This window comes from Anomaloglossus baeobatrachus, chromosome 2 (assembly GCF_048569485.1).
Source record: "Anomaloglossus baeobatrachus isolate aAnoBae1 chromosome 2, aAnoBae1.hap1, whole genome shotgun sequence".
Classification (NCBI taxonomy): Eukaryota; Metazoa; Chordata; class Amphibia; order Anura; family Aromobatidae; genus Anomaloglossus; species Anomaloglossus baeobatrachus.
In genome coordinates, this window is record NC_134354.1 from 219,460,690 (window position 1) to 219,484,590 (window position 23,901).

The window sequence follows — 23,901 nt, forward strand, 5'->3', positions numbered from 1 at the left end:
ATATCTAAAAAAACATTAGTGCAATCACACTTTTTTTTTTTTTTTTTCAATTTTTCCGCATTTGGAAGCTTTTTATCTGCCATTTTTCAGTACATTATATGGTAAAACTTAGTTTCATTTAAAAGTACAGCTCGTTCCACAGAAAATGAACCCTCACATGACCAGATTGACTGACAAATAAAATAGTTACACACCTTATCATTCAAAGAGTTTTCTTTATTTTCATGACTCTGAAAATTGTAGATTCACATTTTAGGCATCAAAACTATGAATTAACACATGTGGAATGAAATACTTAACAAAAAAGTGTGAAACAACTGAAAATATGTCTTATATTCTAGGTTCTTCAAAGTAGCCACCTTTTAGTTTGATTACTGCTTTGCACACTCTTGGCATTCTCTTGATGAGCTTGAAGAGGTGGTGACAGGAAATGGTTTTCACTTCACAGGTGTGCCCTGTCAGGTTTAATAAGTGGGATTTCTTGCCTTATAAATGGGGTTGGGACCATCAGTTGTGTTGTGCAGAAGCTGGTGGATACACAGCTGATAGTCCTACTGAATAGACTTCTAGAATTTGTATTATGGCAAGAAAAAAAGCAGCTAAGTAAAGAAAAATGAGTGGCCATCATTACTTTTAGAAATGAAGGTCGGTCAGTTCGAAAAAATTGGAAAAACTTTGAAAGTGTCCCCAAGTGAAGTGGCAAAAACCATCAAACGCTACAAAGAAACTGGCTCACATGAGGACCGCCCTAGGAAAGGAAGACCAAGAGTCACCTCTGCTGCGGAGGATAAGTTTATCTGAGTCACCAGCCTCAGAAATCGCAGGTTAACAGCATCTCAGATTAGAGACCAGGTCAATGCTTCACAGATTTCTAGCAGCAGACACATCTCTAGAACAACTGTTAAGAGGAGACTTTGTGCAGCAGGCCTTCATGGTAAAATAGCTGCTAGAGAACCACTGCTAAGGACAAGCAACAAGCATAAGAGACTTGTTTGGGCTAAGGAACACAAGGAATGGACATTAGACCAGTGGAAATCTGTGCTTTGGTCTGATGAGTCCAAATTTGAGATCTTTGGATCCAACCACCATGTCTTTGTGCGATGGAGAAAAGGGGAACGGATGGACTCTACATGTCTGGTCCCCACCGTGAAGCCACTCTGTCCTGAAGTCCAGCATCCTGGAGTTGCCTCTTCACTGTAGACGTTGACACTGGCATTTTGCGAGTACTATTTAAAGAAGCTGCCAGATGAGGACCTGGGAGGAGTCAATTTCTCAAACTAGAGACTTTAATGTACAGTGCCTTGCGAAAGTATTTAGCCCCTTTGAATTTTTTCAACCTTTTCCCACATTTCAGGCTTCAAACAAGGATAAAAAAATTTAAAATTTTATGGTGAAGAATCAATAACAAGTGGGACACAATTGTGAAGTTAAACAAAATGTATTGCTTATTTTAAACGTTTATAAAAAATAATAAACTGAAAAGTGGGGCGTGCAATATTATTCGGCCCCTTTAAGTTAATACTTTGTAGCGCCATCTTTTGCTGCGATTACAGCTGCAAGTCGCTTGCGGTATGTGTCTATCAGTTTTGCACATGGAGAGACTGAAATTCTTGCCCATTCTTTCTTTACAAATAGCTGGAGCTGAGTGAGGTTGGATGGAGAGCGTTTGTGAACAGCAGTTTTCAGCTCTTTCCACAGATTCTCAATTGGATTCAGTTCTGGACTTTGAATTGGCCATTCTAACACCTGGATAAGTTTATTTGTGAACCATTCTATTGTAGATTTTGCTTTATGTTTTAGATCATTGTCTTGTTGAAAGACAAATCTCCATCCCAGTCTCAGGTCTTTTGCAGACTCCAATAGGTTTTCTTCAAGAATGGTCCTGTATTTGGCTCCATCCATCTTCCCATCAATTTTAACCATCTTTCCTGTCCCTGCTGAAGAAAAGCAGGCCCAAACCATGATGCTGCCACCACCATGCTTGACAGTGGGGATGGTGTGTTCAGGGTGATGAGCTGTGTTGCTTTTACGCCAAACATATTGTATGGCATTGTGCCCACCCAAAAAAATCAATTTTGGTTTAATCTGACCAGAGCAGCTTCTTCCACATGTTTGATGTGTCTCCCAGGTGGCTTGTGGCAAACTGTAAACTACACTTTTTATGGATATCTTTGAGAAATGGCTTTCCTCTTGCCACTCTTCCATAAAGGTCAGATTTGTGCAGTGTACGACTGATTGTTGTCCTATGGACAGACTCTCCCACCTCAGCTGTAGATGTCTGCAGTTCATCCAGAGTGATCAAGGGCCTCTCTGATCAGTCTTCTCCTTGTTTGAGATTAAATTTTTGAGGGACGGCCAGGTCTTGGTAGATTTGAGTAGTATGATACTCCTTCCATTTCAGTATGATCACTTGCACAGTGCTTCTTGGGATGTTTAAAGTTGTGAAAATATTTTTGTAACCAAATCCGGATTTAAACTTCTCCACAACAGTATCATGGACCTGCCTGTTGTGTTCCTTGGTCTTCATAATGCTCTCTGTTCTTTAAACAGAACACTGAGACTATCACAGAGCAGGTGAATTTATATGGATACTTGATTACACACAGGTGGCTTATATTTATCATCATCAGTCATTTAGGACAATATTGGATCATTCAGAGATCCTCAATTAATTCCAGAGTGAGTTTGCTGCACTGAAAGTAAAGGGGCCGAATAATATTGCACGCCCCAATTTTCAGTTTATTTTTTTTTTTAAAAGTTTAAAATAAGCAATAAATTTCGTTCAACTTCACAATTGTGTCCCACTTGTTGTTGATTCTTCACCATAACATTAAAATTTTTATCTTTATGTTTGAAGCCTGAAATGTGGGAAAAGGTTGAAAAATTCAAGGGGGCCAAATACTTTCGCAAGGCACTGTACTCGTCTTGTTGCTCAGTTGTGCAGCGGGGCCTCCCACTTCTCTTTCTACTTTGGTTAGAGCCTGTTTGTGCTCTGCTCTGAAGAGAGTAGTACACACTGTTGTAGAAAATTTTCAGTTTCTGGGCAATTTCTCGCATGGAATATCCTTCATTTCTAAGAACAAGAATAGACTGTTGAGGGATTTCTAAACATTAGCCTTATAACACAACAAATGCAATGTACCATTAGAACACTGGAGTGGTGGTTTTTGGAAATGGGCCTTTATACACCTACAGTGCTGGCCAAAAGTATTGGCACCCCTGCAATTCTGTCAGATAATACTCAGTTTCTTCTTGAAAATGATTGCAATCACAAATTCTTTGGTATTATTATCTTCATTTAATTTGCTTACAATGAAAAAACACAAAAGAGAATGAAACAAAAATCAAATCATTGATCATTTCACACAAAACTTCAAAAATGGGCCAGACAAAAGTATTGGCACCCTTAGCCTAATACTTGGTTGCACAACCTTTAGCCAAAATAACTGAACAACCGCTTCCGGTAACCATCAATGAGTTTCTTACAATGCTCTGCTGGAATTTTAGACCATAATCTTTGGCAAACTGCTCCAGGTCCCTGAGATTTGAAGGGGCCTTCTCCAAACTGCCATTTTGAGATCTCTCCACAGGTGTTCTATGGGATTCAGGTCTGGACTCATTGCTGGCCACTTTAGTAGTCTCCAGTGCTTTCTCTCAAACTATTTTCTAGTGGTTTTTGAAGTGTGTTTTGGGTCATTGTCCTGCTGGAAGACCCATGACCTCTGAGGGAGACCCAGCTTTCTCACACTGGGCCCTACATTATGTTGCAAAATTTGTTGTTAGCCTTCAGACTTCATAATGCCATGTACACGGTCAAGCAGTCTGGTGCCAGAGGCAGCAAAGTAACCCCAAAACATCAGGGAACCTCCGCCATGTTTGACTGTAGGGACCGTGTTCTTTTCTTTGAATGCCTCTTTTTTTCCCTGTAAACTCTATGTTGATGACTTTTCCCAAAAACCTCTACTTTTGTCTCATCTGACCAGAGAACATTCTTCCAAAACGTTTTAGGCTTTCTCAGGTAAGTTTTGGCAAACTCCAGCCTGGCTTTTTTATGTCTCAGGGTAAGAAGTGGGGTTTTCCTGGGTATCCTACCATACAGTCCCTTTTCATTCAGACGCCGACGGATTGTACGGGTTGACACTGTTGTACCCTCGGACTGCAGGGCAGCTTGAACTTGTTTGGATGTTAGTCGAGATTCTTTATCCACTATCTGCACAATCTTGCGTTGAAATCTCTCGTCAATTTTTCTTTACCTTCCACATCTAGGGAGGTTAGGAACAGTGCCATGGGCTTTAAACTTCTTGATGACACTGCGCACCGTGGACACAGGAACTTTCAGGTCTTTAGAGATAGACTTGTAGCCTTGAGATTGCGCATGCGTCCTCACAATTTGGATTCTCAAGTCCTCAGACAGTTCTTTGGCCTTCTTTCTTTTCTTCATGCTCAATGTGGTACACACAAGGATACAGGACAGAGGTTGAGTCAAGTTTAATCCATGTCAACTGGCTGCAAGTGTGATTTAGTTATTGCCAACACCTGTTAGGTGCCACAATTAAGTTACAGGGGCTGTTAATTACACAAATTAGAGAAGCATCACATGATTTTTCAAACAGTGCCAATACTTTTGTCCACCCCCTTTTTTATGTTTGGTATGGAATTATATCCAATTTGGCTTTTTGACAATTTTATTTTCTTTTTTTCATTGAAGACAAATTAAATGAAAATAATAATACCAAAGAATTTGTGATTGCAATCATTTTCAAGAAGAAACTGAGTATTCTCTGACAGAATTGCAGGGGTGCCAATACTTTTGGCCAGCACTGTATGTAGATATTGCATTCAAAACCAGACGTTTGCAGTTAGAATAGTCAATTACCACATTAACAATGTATAGAGTATATTTCTGTTTAATTTAATGTTAGCTTCATTGAAGAAAAAAAATGTGCTTTTCTTTCAAAAATAAGGAAATATCCAAGTGACCCTAAACTTTTGAACTGTAGTTTGTATATATATATATATATATATATATATATATATATATATATATATGTATATATATATATATAAAAATAGACATTAAAAATATTAAAAAACAACACATACAAAGCTGATACTCTATACAGCAAATGTTTCTAATATAAAGAAAGCTTCAGCACAATCAAGTTCCCCTAGTAACAATGGTCTACAATAATATCATCTTGTTAATAGCATGCAATACAATTCATATTAAGACATGATACAGAGAGACACATTAGTCTTAAGTATACATAATCTATACACACTACAATAGGCAAAGGGGCCCATATAATCAAAGCAAACTAAATTAATCCCAAATGCAAGGCAGCTAAATAACAGTTTCTCTCATCTGAGGGTCTCACCAATACAATGGAGATCCAGCATGGTATGATTGAAAGGGATAATACCTCAAAGAAAGGCTCCACGGAGGAATTAGCATGCAAAAAATGTTCAGTGGAGGACATGTGACCATAGGAGGCAAGGGGAAGCTAGAAGCTCAATCTAATATATAAAGCTCGGTGTATGTATGTGTGTATGTATGTGTGTGTGTGTGTGTGTGTGTGTTTGTGTGTGTGTGTGTGTGTGTGTGTGTGTGTGTGTGTGTGTATCCGCTAAAGGAATTTGCACCTTCGCATTTACAATCACGAAATTTTGCACAGATACTCCATGTGACTCAGGGAACGTCATAGACTATGTTTTGACGGGAAAATTTAAGCGCTTTACAGTTACTCTCCAAAATCCTGCCTCCATTAAACTGAATAGAGGTGGAAGCTACAGGCTATTAATGGCAACTGTCAGTGGTTGCTATAGGAACAAAATAAACTGTTAGTATAAGAAGCTTATGTGTGAGGTAATATGATGTCGGTGGGGAGACGGATAGAAAGAGACAGAAAAAGACAGACAAAGAAAGAGAGACAGACATGGAAAGAGACAGACAGAGACAGACGGGGAAAGAGACAGATGGGCAAAGAGACAGCCCTGGAAAGAGACAGCCCTGGAAAGAGACAGACGCGCAAAGAGACAGACGGGCAAAGAAACAGACGGGCAAAGAAACAGACGGGCAAAGAGACAGATGGGCAAAGAGACAGCCCTGGAAAGAGACAGACCTAGAAAGAGACAGATGGGGAAAGATACAGACGGGGAAAGAGAAAGACAAACACACACATAAAGAGAGACACAGAGATAGAGAGAAACCGTCAGACACAGAGATGGAGACAGACAGACTGATACAAATACAGACAGAGAGATAGAAACAGACAGACAGACAAAGAAAGACACAGACAGAGAGACAGACAGCAACACATAGACAGAGACTGGGAGAGAGACAGAGAGACAGTTACTATCCTGGGCAATGCCCAGGTACTACAGCTAGTAAGGCATAAAGTTGAAAATAAGACTGAGTGATCCTGGAGCAGGTAATATCTGATCACTGGAGGTGCCAGGTGTGAGACCAATGGATAGGTCATCATCTAAAAGTGGTGGAATACCCCTTTAACAAACGTAAAAAGAAAAATACATCAAACATATGCCTCAAAAAAAGCCACCAATTAGCAGTCTGTCACCCATAGAGCTCCCATCTAAAATAACATTCAATGCTGGAGAGGAGAACGGGAATAATGCCACTCTGTCACCAATTGAAAGAACTGTTGGACAAGAGAAAATCAACAATATTGTTGATTTTCTCTTGTCCTGATGATCAGGAGACTTTTGTTCTGTGAAGACCTATATAAAAAAAGAACATATGGACAATAAACAGTTATTTTAATTGGTGACAGCGTGGCATTAACCCCGTTCTCCTCTCAAGAATTCAATGGTAAACCACTTGGGGCTGCGGCAGACGACATTTCTCAGGTTTACACAGGTGTTGTGATTGTCACAACCTCACAAGGTGAGTTTCTTTATATGATCCTTTCTGATAATATCTGGTAAGACCCTGTCTGCGCTTTCAATCCTCAGTTGCACATCTAAAATAACGTGTTTATGGACTGGACTTTTTCTGTGATTGAAAGTATAGTTACTCTAGGGAACTCATCCTAGTGGGTGCCATGTAATACTTCCAATCTTAAAATGGTCATTGCTCATGAAAAAAAAAAACTATTTAAAGGAAACTACTAAAAAGAATTGTATAAAATGTGGTGATTATAAAATATGATTTTTTTTTTTTAGTTTATATTCACATGTTGCAGACGCATTGCGTTTTTATGAAAAAAAAACAATAGTTTTGTCACAAATTTTGGAAAATCTTGGCAAAATTGTGTTTTTTTCCGAGAGTGCAGAAATGAGTCTCAACTTGGACTGCAGCTTGTGGACAAAGCTTTCTTTGGGCCTCAAATCACCAACATTGTTGAAATGTAATCTAAAATACTTTTCCTGATATGTAGTTAGTTGTTGAACGAGCAAAATTATTACAATTTCTGCAACACAATAGCTGATATCAGGATGACATTGAACTTGACAAAGAAATAGTTGAAACCACACAAAATGGTCTCGAAAATATCCTCTTCATTGCTGAGATGTCTAATGATGCTCAATGAAATACATCTTTCATTACCTTCTGAAAGTTTGAATAATATAATCTATTTGTGTGATATTGCATTGATCATGCCCTGTTTATGTGCCAGGTTTGTTAACTGAAGTACAATGTAAGTCAAAGAGACTCAGGAAAAACTGTAAACAAAACAGTTCAATATTGTGTAATGTGAAAGTAGAAGAAGATGCAATTGACAGCAGACAAGTTTCATCAACTACTAAATTAACAAAAGTGAGTACAAGTTTTATGCAAACATAAAAAAAAATATCTGTACGGTATGCACATATTCTGCATTGGTTGAAAAGTGAAAAATTAACTTCAGTAGGCAGCACTAAAGCATGTTGACTAAATATTACTTTTGGTATATCAGCACACTACTCCAGATGACCTTTTCCAACCTTATTTTATACGTTTAACTCTCACAAATCTTAGATGGGTTATTCAGATACATAATACTGACTAATGATGGACAAACCCGAACTGTAAAGTTCATGGTCTGTACCGGATACCTAGTATCCATGCATGACCACCAGTGAACTCCATATAACTTTTCGTATTTGGCCACCCAGATCATTTAAAATAAAATAAAGGGAAAAGAAGGAAAATAAGGAATAAAGCAGGAGCGTTATACTTACGGTCTCTCCCACATGGCTGTAACTCTACTTCTGGGTCCGCTCATTAGCCCTCATGCATACTTGCTGCTTCCCCGGTCCACTGTCAGTCCTGGCACCTTTGATCGGTTGCAGTCAGACCTCGCCCCCAACCTTTGTCACAGCGTCTGTGATTGGTTGGAATAACAGGCCGTCTGCATTCCTAAAGTGGTATAAAAATAAATTGGCTTAGGATCCCCCATATTGTGCTACCCAGCGCAGATAAAGCATACGGCTACAGGCTGCCGCCCCCAGCGGTGCGCTTATCTTGGCTGTGTATCAAAATAAGAGGGACCCTATGAGACTTTTTTTTTTTTTAAATTTAAATAAATAATTTTAAAAAACGGTGTGCAGTCCTCCCCAATTTTGATACCCAACCATGATTAAGTGGGGGGCTGGGATTCTCAGGCTGGTGAGGCCCATAGTTATTGGGCCCCGCAGCCTAAAAATAGCAGTCTGCAGCCGTTCAGAATTGTTGCATCTATTAGATGTGACAATTCCAGCACTTTACCTGACTCATCCTGATTGTCCTGGTGCAGTGGCAATTAGGGTAATATAAGGTGTTAATGACAGCTCACAGCTGCAACTAATTCCTAGATTAGTAATGGGAGGTGTCTATGAGAGCCCCCCATTACTAATACTGTAAGTGAAAAGAAATAAATGCAAATACCGAAAAAAATCTTTATTTGAAATACAATACAAAAAAACCCACTCTCTCAAACTTATTAACTCCAAACACCCAGTTCCAATATAATCCACACGAGGTCCCTGGCGATCCTTGCTTTGCTACATACTGAACTCGCAGTGCGCGGGCACATTAGAAAACATGACTGCACGCTGCAGCTTCAGGTAGAGACCGACTGAGCCACAGCTGTAAGTGGTGACATCACTCAGTTTATCTGCAGTCACAGCTGGAGGTACACACAGTTTCCCACCTTTTACGACAGGTAAACTGACCTCAGGTGACCTCATTGAATTCAGTCATCTAATGTCAGATGAACTCATTCAGTTCAATGAGACCTGCATCTCCTGGCAGAAAACTGCATTTTTTTTTTCAAGAGATGCCATGCTGAAATTGTAGTTGAAATTGATGTAGTGCTGAAATTTATACACCAAATTCCTGCAAAAATATTGCATCTCCTGGCAAAAAAACGCAACAAAACATGATGCAGGTTTGATGTGATATTGATTCATTTCTTTGCCAGAATATGCAGATTTGGTGCTGAAATGTCTGCACCAGACTTCTGCACCAAACTTGCATCTCCTGACAGAAAACGGTACCGAAACTGTGTCAAACCCGTTCTTGTGCATTTGTTTTGCAAAAAACATGGTTTTCTGCCAAGAGATGCAGGTGTGTGATTGAACTAAATGAGTTCATCTGAGGTGAGTTCACTGAGTTCAAGGAGGTCACCTGAGGTAAGTTTACTTGTGGTCACAGGTGGGGTACTGTGGAACCTCCAGCTATATTTGCATATAAACTGAATGACGTCACTGCTCAAAGCTGCGGCTCAGTCAGTCTCTGCCTGAAGCCTCAGCAGGCAGTCACGTTTTCTAATGTGCCCATTTGCTGCAACTTCAGTATTTAGCAAAGACGAGATCGTTGTGGGACCTTGTGTGGATCACATCGGAACTGGTTGTTTGGGGTAATAAATTGTACAAAAGGGGTGTTTTTTGTATTTATTTCAAATAAAGGATTTTTTTGGTGTTTGTGTTAATTTCTTTTCACTTACAGTATTAGCAATTGAAGGGTCTCATAGACACCTTCAGTTACTAATCTAGGGCTTAGTGCCAGCTGTGAGCTGTCATTAACCCTTTATATCACCCCACCTGCCACTGCACCAGGGCAATCAAGATGGGCTGGGTAAAGTGCTGGAATTGTCACATCTAATGGATGTGACAATTCTGCAGGCTGCTATTTTTAGGCTGGAGGGGGCCAAAAACCATGGGCCTCCCCAGTCTGAGAATACGAGCCCCCACATATTTATCGCTTTATCATGGCTGTGTATCAAAATTGGGGGGACCACATGCCGTTTTTAAAAATTATTTAATTAAATCATTTTTCTTTTAAAAGCCATATAGGGTCCCTCTTATTTTGATACACAGCCAAGATAAGTACATGGCTGTGGCTGTATGCTTTATCCACTCTGGGTACCACAATATGGGGGGACCCTATGCAAATTTATTTATTTTTACACCACTTTAGGGATGCAATGTGTGATTCCAACCAATCACACATACTGTCACACAGGGTTGGGGTGTGGTCTGACTGCAACCAATCACAGATGTGGGGACTGATGGTGGGTGGGGGAAGCAGTCAATATGTATGAGGGTTATTGAGCGGACCCGGAAGTAGTGTTACAGCCATGCAAGAGACTTGGTAAGTATAATGCTCCTGCTAATCCCCCTCTTTCTACCACCATTTTACAGCACAATATTCAGGTCCCCATAGACTAAAGGCCCTGTCACACATAGAGATAAATCTGCGGCAGATCTGTGGTTTCAGTGAAATTGTGGACAATCAGTGCCTGGTTTGTGGCTGTGTACAAATGGAACAATGTGTCCATGATTTCACTGAAGCCACAGATCTGCCAAAGATTTATCTCTGTGTGTGACGGGGCCTTTAGACTTATATGAGGTTCGGCATCCGGGCAGATGGTGCGAGTTCAAGTCTGGTCCCAAACCGGATTTTTTTAAAATTCAGCTGGACCCACCGAACCCGAACATCTGACATCTGCGGGTTCACCCATCTCTAATACCGATGTATTATTGGATTTGGTCACCAATATCAGATCAGTGGGGGTCTGACATCTGTAACCCCCACCGACCACCGATCAGCTGTTATTAGCGCCAGCTGAGTAGAAACATTCTATGGAGCCAAACAGCGCAGCTGTGTTCATTATGTAGCAGATGCTGCCAAGAACTAAGGACCAGTTCCTACTCTTTTACATAGAAGCTAATGTTCTGTATCTGGCAGTGACTTCTACACAATAAATTGAGCTGCACTTTCAGTTCTGTGGAATGTGAGACCTACAGTGATTTGACATGGATGACCGCTTCTATAGACAAGTCATTGTCACATCCCCATCGGAGTCCGCTTCTGCAACTTCTGCTCCGATCACCAGGTGACGCCATGGTCCCGCCGTGGATAGTGCTGGTGATGGGAAAGGAGTCGGTGCCAGTGGCTCTGCTGGGCGCAGGCTCCGCTCATCCACTAAGCTGGGTTTCCCTGGGACCTGCAGTACCACTGGCTGACAGTAGGTGGTGTGTGTCTTCCAGCTGAAGATAACCATCATTCAGCTACAGCCAATGGGAAGGCACCACACCCTTCTTATTACTCCTCCTGTCTGATGACCACTGCCAGAGATTGTTTTATATTCCTGGTTCCTGGTCTGTTTGTATAGTGATTCCCATGCTCTGCCCTCTGCTTGTTTTTTGACTACTCTCCTGCCTGTCGTTTTTGTACCTTACTACTAGTCCTGGATTTGACCTCTGCTTTGTTTCCTCATTACGCCCTTACCTACCGATTCTGTTATTGTATTGCATTTCCTGGTTTTTGACCCTGCCTGACTACCGTGGAGTACAGCCTACCACCGGTGGTGATCTCAGGGGCTTTGTGTAATTCCAAATCCCTGTATAGGGGTTAAAGGGTTGCAGAGTTCTCGGGGTCCTGCTTTGTGAGCGGCTTTCCTCTAGCCTCCCTTTACAGCCAGTCTGAGTCTGTGGCTCCAGGCAGGCATTACAGTCATCCATATTACATGCCAGTTAGTGATGAGTTAGTGAGCTCGTGTGCTTGGTACTCGTAATAAGCAGTTGATGGTGGTGAGGGGCTTGACTCAAGTACCCGAGTATAATGGAAATCAATGGCGAACGCAAGCATTTCTCAGGGAATTCTTCCGGAAAAATGCTCAAGTTCCCCATTGACTTCCATTATAATCAGGTATTCAAGTCACTCCCATACAAGCATCAACTGCTCGTTACGATTGCTGAATACCCAAGGATGTTTGTGCTCGCTCATCACTAATGCCTATGTAACTCCTTTAACTTGTCATTTCTGTTGATTTCAGCAGGTAGTAACACGAATGGAATTGTCAGCTGAAGACTACAAGGTGATTGATCATATAATTACTGCATATCAAAAATACAGCTCACCAGTAGATGAACACAAATTATTTGTAAGTACTCACTGTGGAATAATTCACACTATTCCTAAAAATTACTGGCATCAAAAGAGAATGGTGATAGAGATGGTCAAAGATTTACAGAACCCTAGTCCAGCAGTCATGTGAGTAGTCCGATACTGCTGAACTAGAGAGCTGCAACCTGCCTCTTCCCTGCCGGTATCCCAGTTGCCTCTTTTGTTTAGATGGCCCGCCACACCATATTATGTGCATCGTGGGTTAAGAATCAGAACAAGTGTTGAAGATTCCAAAAGCTAGGAGGTAGTTTGCAGGACTCTAGTCCAGCACATCTTTTTGATGATCTCTAAAAAGTACCTATTTCAGAATTGAAATATACCATGTCCTGGAAGATTGAAAATTTAACTAGAAATATTTATAATGAAGACTTGAAGAAACTACTGTTTGATCTTGAAGATAGTGGTGTTGCATGACACCATTTCCATATAATGATTGTAAAAATTGTCAATGGCGTAGTTTAACTTTGTGCCCGTGACCAACCAAGACAACTGGATTTTGTTTGAAAGTTGCATGTGTACCGCCCCGGGGCTCGGCTGGATGCCGAGCCGCTCAGATCCGTGGTCGTCGGTGGGTGGCTCGAGCTCCTCCCGGACCCGGCGCTACGTGTAGGGCTTTCGGTGGGGAAGGTTCACGGCCGAGGCCGTGGAGGTTAGGGGTGCAAGTTCGTGATGCCACCCACGGGTTGTGGTGAATGTGGACACCACCGCTGCCATTAACTAGGCTCCCGGGGACGGTGTTATGCAGCCTGGTGTTGACCCCTCCGTGGACAGGGGGTGATGGTCCCCTCGGGGCCTGGTGGTTGTGAGGTGCGGGCGGTGTGGTGCGATGCGGTGCGCGGCCCGAGGGCACTGTTGTACTCACTATGACAGATACACTGGAGTCTCTGGTAAACCAAAAAGGATGGTGGTCGGTGCCCGCAGCCGGCTGAGCTTTGCCCCTTTCTCAGGTTGGTGGTTCCCGCCTTTCTCCTGCACCTCTGTGGTAGAACTTGACTGCCTATGCTTCAGCAACGGTAGTCTGCTCCCCGGCTTGATGTGTGTCGGGGAACCCATTTGCCCGCAGGCGCTGGCCCGTGGGATCTCTCTGCCTGTGCGGTGGCTTTCTAATCCCCCTCGGTGGGCTGTTGCCGTCTTTCGGGTCTTGGGACGGGAAAGGACCTAAGGTCCAGACCTCAATCAGTGAATTTGACGTGGTCCAGTGGCTTCTGGACCTCGTTCTGGGTCTGAGTACCCCTCCTGGTGCTCCGGTTTCCAGTTGGCTCCCCGGTTCGGTACCAGCTGGCCACCACCCTGCCCTGGTCCCTTACGGTTCCACCAGCCGTCTTCCCGGCTCCTGCAGGTGGCAACCACCGTCTGCCTCCTGGTCACAGGGTATCTAGGCTCCTACCCAGATCCCTGACAGACGTTGACACAGTGCTACTACTCTCCTCTACTCCCTAACTGATCTGTTTGTGTTTTTCCCGCCTCAGGCTCTCCGAACTCCTCAGAGGGCGTGGCCAACCGCCTGGCTCTGCCCACAGGTGTGAATGTCAAGACTTGAGAGGGGTGACTCAGGGTTTTTAGGTTGGCTGGTTACAGCTTTTTAGGGGCTGGTGTTTGTGCAGGGGGTCTACCTGTGACTACCTGGCTAGTCCAGGGCGTCACACATGTAACTTAAGTGGGCTTTACACGCTACGAGATCGCTACAGCTCGTTGGGGGTCACGGATTTTGTGACGCACATCCGGCCGCTGTAGCGATCTCGTTGTGTGTGACTCCTAGGAGCGATTTTGGATCGTTGCAAAAACGTCCAAAATCGCTTCTTGTTGACATGGGGGTCCTCTCCCAATTATCGCTGCTGTCGCTTGGGCGAAGTTGATCCTCGTCCCTGCGGCAGCACACATCGCTACGTGTGACACCGCAGGAACTAGGAACCTCTCCTTACCTGCCACACGCCAGCAATGAGGAAGGAAGAAGGTGGGCGGGATTTTTGTCCCACTCATCTCCGCCCCTCCACTTTGATTGGGCGGCCGCTTAGTGATCGGCGAACCGCCTCCTTTCTAAGGGGGCGGTTCGCTCGGCGTCACAGCGACGTCACCGAGCAGGTAAGTATGTGTGATGCTGCCGTAGCAATAATGTACACATATCGGCATAACGATAGGGGCGGGTGCTATCACGCTCGCCATCGCTAGCATCGGCTAGCGATGTCGCAGCGTGTAAAGCCACCCTAAAGGCTGCTTTACACCAGACAATCTATCGTGCGATAGATCGTCGGGGTCACGGTTTTTGTGACGCACATCCGGCATCGCTGGCGATGCCGGCCTGTGTGACACCTCCTAGCGACGCAGTATCGCTCACAAATCGTGAGTCGTGTACTGGTTGCTAGGTTCCATAATATCGTTTAATTTAGTTGTTCATCGTTTCCGTGGTAGCACACGCCGCTCCGTGTGACACCACGGGAACGATGAACAGCAGCTCACCTGCGTCACGCGGCCGCCGCCGGCTATGTGAAGGAAGGAGGTGGGCGGGATGTTTACGTCCCACTCATCTCCACCCCTCCGCTTCCATTGGCCGGCGGCCGTGTGACGTCGCTGTGACGCCGAACGTCCCTCCCACTCCAGGAAGTGGACGTTCGCCGTCCACAGCGTGGTCGCACGAGAGGTAAGTACGTGTGACGGGGGTTACCGACTTTGTGTGACACGGGCAGCGATTTGCCCGTGACGCAAAAAGGACGGGGGCGGGTACGATCGATTGTGAAATTGCACAATCGGTCGTACCGTGTAAAGCAGCCTTTAGACTTAGACCAACAGACTTCAATGTAAGTTTCATACAATTGGCTATTTACATATGAACTGTCTTCATATTGACTGTTTTACAGCCACATCCCACCTCTAGGAAGTTATAGACAAGTTATACATTTTTTTTTGTATATGGGATCTGACAAAAAATTGCTGTTAGGCACTCAGAGATGCCATGCAGCCCTTGAAAGGAAAAGAACTACTCTGTCCAGTCTACAATGTTGCAATGGTCAAATATATGCTTCCTGATTGTTTTTTATAGGGCTAGTGCTGTAATAAGGGCCTCAGGGGTTAAGAATTTACTGTAATTTCAAAATATCTGCTTTATATCATTTGACTCAGCTAGAAGAATCTGCAAACCCAGAAGAAATATTCTACCAAATATCTGAAGCAGCTGTGATGCATGTGCAAGTACTCGTAGAATTCACAAAAAGGCTCCCAGGTATGATAATTTTTATGGCTGTACATACAAAAGACTGCATTTATGTTAGTCTCAAATGAGAAAGGAATATCAAATGGAGTTAAAATAAGCCTTCCCATCTATATATAAATATTAGTGATGGGCGAGCATGCTCGACACTTTTCGGTACTCGATCGAGCATTGGGGTGCTCGAGATGCTTGATACTCGATCGCATAGTGTGGTACTCTGGTGCCATGTATTATTCCCCGCCCTACATGTTTTGAGGCTTTTTTTCAGCCAGTTAATATACTATGTTGGCTACTGGCATTACTATAATTGGCTGGCCGCATAACGTCATCGGGTCTATTTAAGAACCAGTGACGCCATGCTTGCCACACTGTACCCAGAATAAGTGCAGGGAGAGGTTCTGATGGAAAAGGACAGTGCGTTATATCATGACCATTGAGGAAGGATTCTCCAGTCATGCTGTGTGTGTGTTACCCACAAATATACCATCTGTAAATAATACACGGACTGCATGCGGTTCAAATTGGCCACAGCAGCCTTTATTACCTATTATTTAAATTCTAAACACAAGGGGGCGCTGTCCAATGGGCGACCCCAACAAATAACAATAGGTAACACAGTAACCAATACAGTAAATATAACCCTGGGTAAGCCAAGTCCAGGGACAACTTCTCACCCCAATATCCCTGGCCACAACACACCGACCCAGAGATGAGGTATTAATCACCAACGAATTAATACCCCCAACTTTGCAGAAACCCGTGCCTGCAACATCCCGGAACCCGAAGCCACCATACCAAGATGTTGTCTCTCGGTCCAGTTACCATTCCCTTCAAACTGCCTCTGGACCAGACCTACCCCCCGCTGCTGTAACAAATCAAACAACCCATCCTAGTATTCCCCCTCTGTACTCAAGCACAAGGGAGGGTGGGCGGGGATCAATCCATGTCTGGAAATCAAGAGAGGGGAAGACAAAGTTCCTCACTTAACTACCCCTCATCTGCCCACCCCTCTTCCTCCTAAAAACTCCTCCTACCCACCAATCCCCTCTCTGCCTTGTTCAAACCACCTCCTGTTCCTATTAGTCATGTCGCCCCTCCACCCTATGGGTTCCATGGCTTTCTTGACAGCACCTGCTGGTGCAACATGAAACCAAGAGTACTTTTCAGGGCTAATTGAAATCTATTATATTCTCTAATAATAAAGCTCTTAGTCTGCAATTAGTGTCGGGTGAGCTTCTGGAGTAGGGAAAGTTTATTAGAGGCATGTAAGCAGGGATTTTAGCCTTGCAGACAATGCTGCTGCTGGTAAATAAAAAAATCTATTCTATTCTCTAGTAATATTGCTCTTAGTATGCAGTAAGGGGTAGTTTGCACGTTGCGACATCACTAGTGCGATGTCGTCAGGGTCAAATCGAAAGTGACGCACATCCGGCACCAGTAACGACGTCGCAACGTGTAAAGCTAGATGCACCAATAAACGATCGCAAAAGCGTCGTAAATCGGTGATCTGTGTAGTGTCGGTAATTTCCATAATTTAGCTGCAACGTCAGGTACGATGTTGTTCCTCGTTCCTGTGGTAGCACACATCGCTGTGTATGAAGCCGCAGGAGCGAGGAACTTCTCCTTACCTGCTTCCACCGGCTATGCGGAAGGAAGAAGGTCGGCGGGATGTTTACGCCCCGCTCATCTCCGCCCCTCCGCTTCTATTGGCCGCCTGCCGTGTGACGTCGCAGGGCAGGTAAGTGCGTGTGCAGCTGCCGTAGCGATAATGTTCGCTACGGCAGCTATCACAAGATATCACATGTGTGACGGGGACGGGTACTATTGCGCTCGGCATCGCTACCATCAGCTAGCGATGTCGCAGCATGCAAAGTACCCCTAAGTGTCGGGTAGACTTCTAGAGTAGGAATAGTGTATTAGAGTCAATTAGGCAGGGTTCATTGCGTTCCAGTCCTTGGTGTTGCATTGTAAAACCAACAGTTTCTTTCAGGGCTAAATTAAATACATTCTATTTTTTCATAATACCACTCTCAAGCTATATGTGCACATTGCGTAGTGTCAATGCTGAAAATTCTGCAGCGATTTGGCAGTGCATGTGCGCTTCAAATCGCTGCAGAAACACTGCGTAATGAATGCAATGTGTCTGCAGAATAGATGCCAATTTCATGCGCTCTGGATGCTGCCCCCACCATGGACAGAGTGGGAGCAGCATCCAAAGCGCACGAAATAAGTGACATGCTGCTTTTTTGGGCGCAGCGATTTGGATCAAAATTTTAGCATGCAAATTACTGAGCTCTCAAACGCAACATGCGGATCGATTATGCACAATCTTCATAGATTGTGCTGGGGAAGCAGGACACATGCGTTTACGCTGCAGTGCAATATGCAGCGTAAACGCATGAAATTACGCAACGTGCGCACGTAACCTCAGTCTGCAATTAGTGTAAGGTGAGCTTCTGAAGTAGAGGTAGTGTATTAGAGTCATGTAGGCAGGGGTTAAAGACCTTGCTGCTGCTGGTACATAAAAAATCCATTCTCTAATAATACTGCTTTTAGCTGCATTTAGTGCAGAGCAAGCTACTGGAAAAAGGGATAGTGTATTACAGGCCTGTGTTTAAGGGATTCTAGCCCTACAGACCATGCTGCTGCTACCTAAAAAAATATATTCAATTCTCTAATAATACCACTCTTAGCTTTTTTAAAATCTGCAAGGCATGTGGTAAGGGACAGGGAAAGGGATGTTACGCTGCTGGGGGTGCACGAAGAGCCGTGGCCGTGGGCCATGGCAAACTGGGCCTGCTGCGGGAGGACATCAAACACATGCATCTTCTAGACCTATCATCCAGCTTCTTGTCTCACTTTCCAGGGAGCACATGACACCACTGTTGATGTCAGAATAGTGGAAGCAGATTGTGGATTGGAGGGCAGATAATACTTCCAGTCTGTTTCCCAACACTGCCCTCTCTTCCACACGGTCCAAACTCACTAGCCAAGGGTGTGGACCACATAATCCTTACCCTAATCCTCCTTCCTCCTACCATGGCGAGTACCAGTATTATAAGTTTACAAGTCAGGAGGAAGACCAGAGTGCGGAAGTGGAAGATGAGGTAGTGGACGATGAAGTCACTGACCCAACCTGGGAAGGTGGTATGCAGAGCGAGGACAGCAGTGCAAAAGGGGAGGGATCTAGAGCACCACAAGATGCTGGAAGTGGCAGTGTTGTGGCCTGAGGGAGAAGGCGGGCAACTTTTCCAGATCAAGGGTTAAGTGTTCCCCAGTCTGGCGCTTTTTTACAGAAAGTGCAGATGACAAGAAAACAGTCATGTACCATACGAAGATCAGTAGGAGGCAGACCACTATCCACCTGACCACCACCAGCATACTCAGACACATGTCATCCAAGCACACAACTAAGTGGGCTGAGCATTTTTATCCATAATCATTGTCTGCGGGTGACCCCACTGCCTCTTCCCCTGTGCTATATGCTGGTCAATTCCCTGTCCAGGAGACAAACATGGTTTCCTCCCACCTTGAACCTGTCTTTGCACATTCGAAAACACCATGAGCATCCACATCCACTTCCCTTGCCAAGTGCAGCGTTCAGCTGTTTCTACTGCAGGTCTTGAAAAGCAAGCGGAAATACGCAGTTACACAAACACTGGCCACAACACTAAACTGCCAGATTTCCAGACTGCTTGCCCTGGAAATGTTGCTGTTTAGGCTTTTGGAAACTGAGAATTTACATAACCTGATGGCAGTGGCTGTCCCTTAGTACACAGTCACCAGCAGTAACTATTTCTCCCGGTGTGCCGTCCCCGCCTTATACAAGCAAGCACCTGTCCCATAACATCATCTGTGCCCTCACCAATACAGTTACTGGGAAGGTCCACTTAATCACCAACAAGTGTAAGTGCTTGTGTCCAAGGAGGCTGCATTTCACTGACAGCACACTGGGTGAACCTTGTGGAGGCCAGAACATTGATAGAACTTGGGACTACACACAAGCTACCGACACCTAGAAGTATGGGACCTCATTCCATCAGGGTTTCCCCACACCTCCTACACCAGTTCCTGACCTCCCTCCTCCTCCTCATTTACCATCTTTAAATTGTTGTCCCTATCAGTGCCTACCTGTAAGCACTGCAGTATTGGTGAAGCAGTAACAGCCTCTCCTAAACTTCATATCTTTAAGTGACAAAAAGCACACTGCTGCAGAGTTGTTAAAAGCTCTAATAGACCAGACAGATCTGTAGCTCTAGCCGCAGAATATCCAACCAGAAATGGTCGTGTGTGATAATGGTCGTAACTTGGTGGCGGCTCAGAGGATTTGAAAGCTGACACACATACCATGTCTGGCCCACATACTCAACTTAGTGGTTCACCGCTTTCTGAAAACCTAGCCAGATTTGCCTGAGCTACTGATGAAGGTGCGCCACGTATGCATCCATTTCCGCAAGTCAGATACAGCTGCCGCCGGTGTGGCAGTGCTGCAGCAGCGCTTGCAAGTGCCAACTCACTGACTGATTTGCGACCTGCCTACGCACTGGAACTCAGCATTAAATATGTTGGCAAGGCTTTTTGAGCAGCAGAGGGCCGTAGTTGAATAGCCACTACATTCCCTTCAGTTTTTTGGTCAGCCTCCGCACATAAGAACCGACAAGTGGCCATGGATCTCTGATAAATGTGCAGTTCTCCAAAACTTTGGGGAGTCAACCAAGATGGTAAGCAGTGATGATGCCATAATCGGGAGGAGGAGAAGATGGATAGTCGTTCCTCTGGTGGGGTCAGAGAAGTCTTGCCTGTTGGGAGTCTGGCACACATGACAGACTATATGTCCCATATAGCCCCTATATACAGCATAAGCCCTCATATAGCCTCCTATATACAGCATGAGCCCTCACATAACCCCCTATATACAGTACAGTATGAGCCCCCATATAGCCCTTATATACAGCATGCACCCCCACGTAGCCTCCTATATATAGTATAAGCCCCCCACAGCCACCATATACAGCATGAGTCCCACACATACTCATCTCGCTTCCGATCCCCTGGGGCTCCACTTCTTCTTGATATTGACGTGTGCATGTTGGTCCTCACACCGGCGTCGGCTGATGACATGATCATGCTGGCAACGGGAGCTCCCCTGGAGCTGAGCTGCCTTTCTGTATTGTTATATAGAAGGGGTTAAAGCCGCGCATCAGCCAATTATGAAACTGTAGAAGCGTTGATGAAGTATAATATTCTTTTTATTCCATCGGTCTACGCGTTTCAAGGTCAAATGACCTCTTCCTCAGGACCAGTACATCAACAAAAGTTGTTGATGTACTGGTCCTGAGGAAGAGGTCATTTGACCTTGAAACGCGTAGACCGATGGAATAAAAAGAATATTATATTTCATCAACGCTTCTACAGTTTCATAATTGGCTGATGCGCGGCTTTAACCCCTTCTATATATCTCTTGAATGTTCATCCACGTGGGGCTGCAGCAGGCGCCAGGATCTCATGCGTATCAGTAGTTGTGACTTTCACAACTATACTAGGTGAGTGTATATTCTCTGTATATACCCGACTGTCCTTTTGGTGTTACACTATCAGCGCTTCTATTTTTAGATATATTTCTGTATTGTTGGCAGTGTAGTTCCAGGGAAGTTACATACCCGGAGATGTGCGCTGGGGGAACGGGAGAGAGATGAGTATGTGTTGCCACACAAAACATTATGATGAGGTTAACCTAGCCATGCCCCTCCATCCCCGGGAGTTTGGGGCCCTGGGCAATAGCTCAGATTGCACTTATTATAATCCAGTTGTGAATAGAGGCAGTGTCCAGATTTTTAACCCTACTGTGGTAATAAATTTTCCCTAAGCATCCAGGATATTCGGCTTTCCCAAATCATCCAGGAGAATAATTTATACCACACAATGAATGCGGTATGTAAAAGCAAAACTCACAAAAGAATGACTTGTATTCACCGTTGCACCCCATTTGAATTTTTCTCCTTTTTTACAGTACAATATATGGTAAAATGAATGGTGATATTCAAAGCTCCAACTCGTCTAGCATAAAAAAAATCCTTATAGATGAAAAATAAGCTATGGTCCTTGAAGGAAGGGGAGGAAGAAACGAAAAAGAGCAAAGCTAAAGATCTCAATGTCTTAAAAGGGTTAACGACCTTTAAGCTATTCAGTATAATTAAGGGTTCATTCAGATGTTGTTTTTTTCCTACGAGTTCTATCATTAGATATTAAGCTTGCAAGCAGGGCAATCACTGCCCTTGGTATCTGTTGAATTCTGTAGTATCTTATATTGTCTGTATATGTCCCTTTTGAATTTCAAAGTGCTGCAGAATATTTTGGCACTATAAAAGTAAAAAAATGTTATTACCCTTGTTTTTCACGGATTGAACTCATACCTATTTTAGTCTATGGAGGTGTTTACATGTCTGTGTATTTTTCCACACCGAGGGCTTCACACAAAATCACAGAGGCATGTTAGATTTTAATCTGAGTCTTGGATCAAACTCACAAATTCAAGATAATGAGTCCATGAAAAAATTGGATAGTACTCAGATGCCATCTGTTTTCACAGATTGGGTAGTATGAGACGCTGGAGAAAACATCAGTTACTTTTTTCATCTGAGAAAAACTGTTGAAACTTTGACAAGCCTCTGATGATAAAAACTGATACACTGACCAAACGCTGATGAGACTCTTGTAAGAAACACTGATAAAACTCGGACCATTTTTTGGGTACGAGAAAAATCATGTCTGAATGAGCCCTAATACTAATAATTAAGCTGTGTTCTTGATTTTGTGTATCTGTCTACAATGGATTTGGCTGAAACACGAGAATAATGTACATGTAATCTGAGACTTTATTGTAAAACTACTAAATGGATATCATCTTGTGTTCAGGACAGAAGGGTCATTACATTCCAGAACAAATTATTACTTGAGAGACTATTGTACACATACAACTTTATATTTCTGAACATTTACTGTTCACTAAAAGACAGTGCATATAATTACAAATAAATTTCCAAATAACCTAAAGTTGTTCCTTTTTTCCAGGGTTTGAAATTCTGGATCACGATGATCAAATTGCTCTTCTAAAGGGATCCACTGTTGAAGCAATGTTTTTACGTTTAGCACAAATATACAATCAACAATCAACAGGGTGCTCACAGCTAGATAACGGTAATTCACTTTTTGGTTTATCTCATTTATTAGCTCCAGGTAAACATATACAGTTAGGTCCAGAAATATTTGGACAGTGACACAATTTTCGCGAGTTGGGCTCTGCATGCCACCACATTGGATTTGAAATGAAACCTCTACAACAGAATTCAAGTGCAGATTGTAACGTTTAATTTGAAGGTTTGAACAAAAATATCTGATAGAAATTGTAGGAATTGTACACATTTCTTTACAAACACTCCACATTTTAGGAGGTCAAAAGTAATTGGACAAATAGACCAAACCCAAACAAAATATTTTTAATTTCAATATTTTGTTGCGAATCCTTTGGAGGCAATCACTACCTTAAGTCTGGAACCCATGGACATCACCAAACGCTGGGTTTCCTCCTTCTTAATGCTTTGCCAGGCCTTTACAGCCCCAGCCTTCAGGTCTTGCTTGTTTGTGGGTCTTTCCGTCTTAAGTCTGGATTTGAGCAAGTGAAATGCATGCTCAATTGGGTTAAGATCTGGTGATTGACTTGGCCATTGCAGAATGTTCCACTTTTTTGCACTCATGAACTTCTGGGTAGCTTTGGCTGTATGCTTGGGGTCATTGTCCATCTGTACTATGAAGCGCCGTCCGATCAACTTTGCGGCATTTGGCTGAATCTGGGCTGAAGGTATATCCCGGTACACTTCACAATTCATCCGGATACTCTTGTCTGCTGTTATGTCATCAATAAACACAAGTGACCCAGTGCCATTTGAAAGCCATGCATGCCCATGCCATCACGTTGCCTCCACCATGTTTTACAGAGGATGTGGTGTGCCTTGGATCATGTGCCGTTCCCTTTCTTCTCCAAACTTTTTTCTTCCCATCATTCTGGTACAGGTTGATCTTGGTCTCATCTGTCCATAGAATACTTTTCCAGAACTGAGCTGGCTTCATGAGGTGTTTTTCAGCAAATTTAACTCTGGCCTGTCTATTTTTAGAATTGATGAATGGTTTGCATCTAAATGTGAACCCTTTGTATTTACTTTCATGGAGTCTTCTCTTTACTGTTGACTTAGAGACAGATACACCTACTTCACTGAGAGTGTTCTGGACTTCAGTTGATGTTGTGAAT

The 23,901-nt window shown here is 43.6% G+C and overlaps 1 protein-coding gene across 1 annotated transcript in view; it reads left to right on the top strand.

Moving 5' to 3' along the window:
- The window catches only part of LOC142291246 (bile acid receptor-like), a 109,202-nt gene that overhangs the window by 33,484 nt on the left and 51,817 nt on the right, over nucleotides 1–23,901 (top strand). Inside the window, exons 4-7 of the mRNA XM_075335623.1 lie at nucleotides 7,638–7,777; nucleotides 12,261–12,368; nucleotides 15,509–15,608; nucleotides 22,668–22,793. Coding sequence (XP_075191738.1) covers nucleotides 7,638–7,777; nucleotides 12,261–12,368; nucleotides 15,509–15,608; nucleotides 22,668–22,793 — 474 coding nt within the window. The remainder of the gene's footprint in view (nucleotides 1–7,637; nucleotides 7,778–12,260; nucleotides 12,369–15,508; nucleotides 15,609–22,667; nucleotides 22,794–23,901) is intronic.